Source organism: Acyrthosiphon pisum, chromosome A2, assembly GCF_005508785.2.
Source record: "Acyrthosiphon pisum isolate AL4f chromosome A2, pea_aphid_22Mar2018_4r6ur, whole genome shotgun sequence".
Classification (NCBI taxonomy): Eukaryota; Metazoa; Arthropoda; class Insecta; order Hemiptera; family Aphididae; genus Acyrthosiphon; species Acyrthosiphon pisum.
Window position 1 is genome coordinate 82,490,329 of NC_042495.1, and position 6,129 is coordinate 82,496,457.

Consider the following 6,129-nt stretch of genomic DNA (forward strand, 5'->3'; position numbering starts at 1 on the left):
CATAAATTATTACTTTTAGGTCTTAACATTTTTTTTTTTACGTAATTATAATGTTTCTTTTAAATTTAAACGAGACTTGTTATAAGTGGCAATTATAATATATTTTACCATGGAAATACAAGGTTTTCATAGCCATATTAAAAGTTGTTAATTTAATATAAACTCTAATTAATTAATGATATAAATAATTAAAATGTAATTAAGACAAATTTTTTTCATATAAAAAATTAAATATATGTATATATAATTTTTGTAAATAGGCTAAAAAAATTTAAAAAAAATTGAATTTTCTATTCAATGTGAATTATAAAAAATTTGCATTTTTCTTAACATTTTTGGTAAAATAAAACACGTTCTATAATGTTATTTTATGCTAATTGAAGATATAACATTTTTAAAAGTAGAAATATAAATATATGCCATACATAATTATAGTTATAATTTGTATTCAATATAATATTGACAAATGCTAAAAAGAAAATTATTTTATTTTATTATTTCTTCAGTACAGGTGTAATTATAACAAATACAAATATTAAATTAAAAAGTATAAATTACTCATCAAAGTATAAAACAAATACTAAATTCTGTTGGCAAATAAAAATAAATAGTTTATTTTACTCTTAATAATAAAAAGGTGGGTAAGTGGATGTCGCTCTGCTGTATAGTTGGTTACATTGGGTCACTGTAACGGATAGTGTTAAATTTGAATTCAATGATATAATATCATTGTATAAGAAAAACGATTCTGAGTGAAAACTGTCAGTCAGCCGATGACATTAGTATATGTTTATTTAATGATATTATTGTGAATTATAGTCGTTTATATATTTTCCTATTTACGTGGAACCTTTTTTTAAATTTTCAATCCTTAGCTATAAAAGTTGAACATTTTATAAATTTTTAACTACAAAATAATTATTAAATTTTAAATTTGATACATTTTGTCAAAATTCGAACTTTAAATGCTATTAAAAAAAAAAAAATGTGGCTACGTATAAAATACAGTCTGCGCTCAGAATCGTTTTTCTTGTACAATGATATTATATCATTGAATCCAAATTTAACACCACACATTACAGTGACTCACTTGCAACCCACTGTACAGCAAAGGGACACTCACTTGTCCACCTTATTTTTTTTTTTAATATACATTTTTAGATTGTAAGTGAAATGATGAATTTATTGATTTTACAATTATGCGTGTTTTTTTTTTGTAATTTGTAATTTTTTATATTTATTTTTGTGCCTTTGTACACAATAAGTAGTCGAAATAATACTTAAATTTTCAATTTCAGTATTTTGTTCGATGGTAAAGTGAATATTGTTGGTGGATTGGGGAGGTCAAAATTTAGAATTCCTAATAGTTTTCAAATAAAATAAAATGAGAAACTCTTAATTCTGTAGGCAGAACTACAACACATCATGATGGACACACAAATTATGATAAAATTGTACGTATCGACATATCAACAGTGATTAAACCAGTATAGATTAAAAAAAGTTTTTTAAAAAAATAACACGCTCGGACATATTTATTTTTTATATTTAGATTAAAAAATTCAATATTATCTTAAACAATTGACATGAATTGTTTTCGAAAAAAGTAATAAATCCTACTTAAATCGTGTCAAAATATTTGTTGTATGTATCATTAATTTAGGACTTATTATATGTGTGCACTAATAAAACCTATCGTGTGTTAAAAACACAAAAATGAAAGTATAAATAAAATATGTTTTAATACAAATAATTTAGCTTAGCTTGGTGGCTACTAATATTTAGTACTACAACTAAACATATAAATATTTACCCTAACACTCACTATTTAAGTACATACTATAGTAGCCGCTAAGCTAAGTTAAATTATTTGAATTAAAATATCGTACTTCATCAAATGCAAACAATTAATTTCTATACTAATGAATTTAGAAATTACTTAGCCACTTTTTGATTTTACAATTTTTCTAACTTGAATTGTTTTTTTCTTACCGAGGTTTCTACAAATAGTTGACGGAATATTTTTGTTAGGATATTATATAAGCTAGTAAACTATAATTATCAATTGTAGAACATAAAATAAAATGAAATTGAATTATTTTCTATTGAACATAAGATATTACACAGCATTGTATTTCTACTGTTATAAGCAAAGCTTACTAAATGGACTTTGTATCAAACTTATGTTAACATACAATCGTATAACAACGAATGAAAAAAATATTTAAAAAAAATTAAGTTTACTAAATTATACTTACAGGTTACAAGTATGATATACAATATTTTTAAGAAAATTATTTTAATTTTATTATTTTGTCTGCATAAAACTTCTATACCTAGTAACACAAATTTATCTTGCAAAATAGACCCAATATCTGAGAAATCAAAAACCTTGAACAACTGTTGGTCGTTTGTAAATACTATTATAGTTGAAACATAAAATTATAGGTAATTAAACAAATAGGTATAAGGTTTTCATTAATACTGAATCATTATAACATTAACAGCCTAATTATTTTGACAATTAACCAAAAAATTCTTTTCAGGGGCTTGAGCAAAAAAAAAAAACGCAATTCATTGATCACGTTAATCATAATAATTATACATACAACCTAACTAGATTTTAGGTAATTCAATACAATATTTGTTAAGTGGTAAGGTGCCCATTGTGACCATGATAAATAACGTAATAATTAATTTCGAAATTAAGTATACACATGGTGGATAATAATATGTAAGGATAATAAAATTATAGTTCATTGCGTTGTTGACTACATTGTTCTGCTAGAATAAATACACTTAACTGCCTTCAGTCGCTAATATCTTTCAACTGACAGAACACTGAAGCAAACCGAGTTGTCTCTGTGAAGTAAAATGGAACATTTACGTAGCACAAACGTTGTGTTTGCAATTGTAATGGCATTGTTGGTAGTACAGTCATCTGTAAGTGTAATGGGTTATCATTTAGTTTTTCCACTGTTTAACAATAATATAATTTACATGGTTTAAATTTGTCAGACACGACCACAACCAGATGAAATGGAGGAAATAAAAAGAACACTGTACAATGCATGTGCTGGAAAGTTTCCAATTACGGAAGGTAATGATTCTGCGTATGTTTTAAGTCCAATAATGGATGATAAATTGCATGTTCCTAAATTTGTTTTCAGAAATCAAGAATAACGCGAAAAATTCAATAATTTCAGATGACCCAACTTTTAAAGTGAGTGATTTAAATAATTGTTATATCATAAGGGACATCAGATTTTTTTTGACGATGTTATTAGCTGTTAATACAATCTCAATGAAATTATTTGATAATATTATGCTTAATGAATCATAAGACACATTTTATTTTGACCATTATAATTCATAAATTAAAATTGAAAAAATTCAACTGTAGATTAGATAATACGGATTACTTGGTATTTAACTTTAATATAATATAGCCGATATATCTGGTATAGGCACAAAAACCAAATACATACCGGAATAATATAACTATGTTGTATTTAAAATTTTTTGTTATTCTTACTTTTAATAAAACAGTTTAACTACAAATTATTAAGAAGTTCGTTGATCGTTCTATGTCCATAAAAGGAAATATACCTACCTATTTTGTTTATTTAAAATACAAATTATACCTATAGTTTTGTTTTTATTTTATTAATATCGTTATTTTTTATATTATTATTATTCTTTATTAGATACCTATTGAAAATTATAAAATTAATTACCTGCAAATTAATGATTAGTTTCACATGAATAGTTATTATTAGTCTCTCTCAAATGTCTTTAAAGTAAGAATCAATTATCACGTTCGTGATATTAATAAATATGCTTTAATTTACAAATAAACAATTATTAATGTTGGATGCAATTTTCCTAAAAATGTATTTCAAATTATTGAAAGGTATTATGTAAGTACATGGGATTCGATGGGTCGATGGGATTGAAATTTATATTACCTAATATAATATTTATAGTTTTCAAAAACTCTTTAACCTTCTGAGCATTTCTGTGTATTTAAATCAATTTATTTTCTAAGTATTTTGATGTATAGCAAAATACATTTTTAATCTGCAGTTATACAGTTATACCTTAGTATTTAAAGATAAATTGAGCATAGTTGAGTGTCCATGATATGTATACGGCTGGTGTTCTATACAACATTCTCCTAATACATACTACACGTTTGAAATTCAATTTCTATTAACAAAAATTAAACAAAAATATACTGTATTGGAGAGTGAATTTTAAAAACCGGGAAAAACAGAGCAACCTCTGCCGTATAGTAGTGATGGATGTGTTATTTGAATTCAACGATAAATCATTACACACCTACGATAAAATATGATTCTGGTCGTAGTCGTTATAGCCAGCCTATAATTATATGGATATTTCGTATTATATAATTAAATACATTGCAGAAATTGTTATTTGTATTAAAAATTTATTTTTCTTTGAGCAAAATTTGGTGGATTGAACTCATTTTCGTCAAAACTTAATCGCAAATTTAATTATTCAAAAAAATTATATTATTATTAACGAACCAATAAGTTTGTGGTATAAATAGGCAGCTTATAATTAGGTAAATTATAACATATTAATGAATATATTATTATTTTAGTGCTTTTTAAAGTGTTGCTTCGACGAGATGTCAATGGTAAGAATAATAAACAGAGTTATCAATATGTAGTCGGAAATTAGTATAATTATTTATTTATATTGAGTAGATTGATGAAGACGGTATTATCGATGGGGATTCATTGAAAGCAATGGCTCCGGACCATATTAAGCCGATCTTGGAGCAAGTCATCCCGAGTTGTACAAAAAGTAATATTTTTCATGTACCTAATTAATTAATTAAAATATTTTTTTTCCTTTTGAACATATTATACGTAGGCAATGTGACGAAAATTGCATTAACTTCGGAAAGCAACAGATTTTCTTTTGGTTCGGTCACATACCACACCCATTGATTTCATTGGCTTTCATCGACATTTGTCGTTAGATTTCGGTTCCTGGTCAAACATTTTTCTTTACCGTAACTACCGCAAATTTTAGCAAAATCCAAGCCAGGTGGTTGTTGGAATAATAAAGTGACTCCACCGAAAACAATTCAAGTAGCCACGCATCCAAAAAGCACACTTCTTGAGGTCTCTCTTATACGAGACCGATTTTATGGTATAATTATATTTTCATCACCTACTCACAAATGTATAGACAATTGTGATCTAACTGATAATAATACAATCATTCAATTAGCATAGGTACTATACAAGTATAATATTGGTTTTTTTTTTTTTTTTTTTTAAAGAGACAGTTTGGAGAGGAGATATTTTTTTAATACTATTTACTACCTACGATTTTTTTATTATTAATGACTAAGTTCAAAATAACATTTATTTATTTTTCTTATGTATGCAGATGTTAAGCAAGATGGTTGTGAAGCTTCTTTCGAATTTATAAGCTGTGGCATAAAATTAAATCCATTAATTGTAAGTCACAAAAAATATATACAAGAATAAACATTATAATATAATCAGCTTGTAATTTCATTAAATTATATTATTTAAAGTTTAAAAACATTGAATTTTGTTATTCAAATCATGTGTTGTATATAATATAATATATCATTTATATATAGATACAACTTAATAAAAGCGAAATTTAATTTTGTTTACAGGTTGCACTCCTACCACTGTGATACAGTTTTGTTTCCATACACTCATAAATAGATAAACATAGTAAGATCGTTATTATACGAAACACTGTTTGTACGTATCTACCTAGTACGACTTACTTGTCGACGCTAATATTTCATACTATGAAATCATTTAAATTAAATTGATTGTAATTTTGCACTTTGAATAAAGAAACGGTTTTGGAACTCAATATTGTATTTTTTATTTAATAAACGATAGCAATATCTTAATATTACTAGCTTAAATCAGATAAATAATATTATACTTTACATTAATTATAATATTAAAATTACTTATTCATAGACCTGAAAAATTAGTGAAAATACCTACTACATTTTAGAATCTAGTAAAACTGCACAAATTTTAGATAAAATGATGTCGAATCAAAGACACAATTGGACAGTTAACACATAATTTTAAT

The 6,129-nt window shown here is 25.1% G+C and overlaps 1 protein-coding gene across 1 annotated transcript; it reads left to right on the plus strand.

The window, feature by feature from the left end:
- Positions 1-2,811: 2,811 nt before the first annotated feature.
- On the plus strand, positions 2,812-5,898 carry Obp10 (odorant-binding protein 10). The gene is made up of 7 exons (NM_001160053.1): positions 2,812-2,943; positions 3,019-3,100; positions 3,171-3,223; positions 4,631-4,666; positions 4,737-4,836; positions 5,431-5,501; positions 5,690-5,898. The coding sequence occupies exons 1-7, from the start codon at positions 2,875-2,877 to the stop codon at positions 5,708-5,710; spliced, it is 432 nt and encodes a 143-aa protein (NP_001153525.1). The 5' UTR covers positions 2,812-2,874; the 3' UTR covers positions 5,711-5,898.
- Positions 5,899-6,129: the final 231 nt, after the last annotated feature.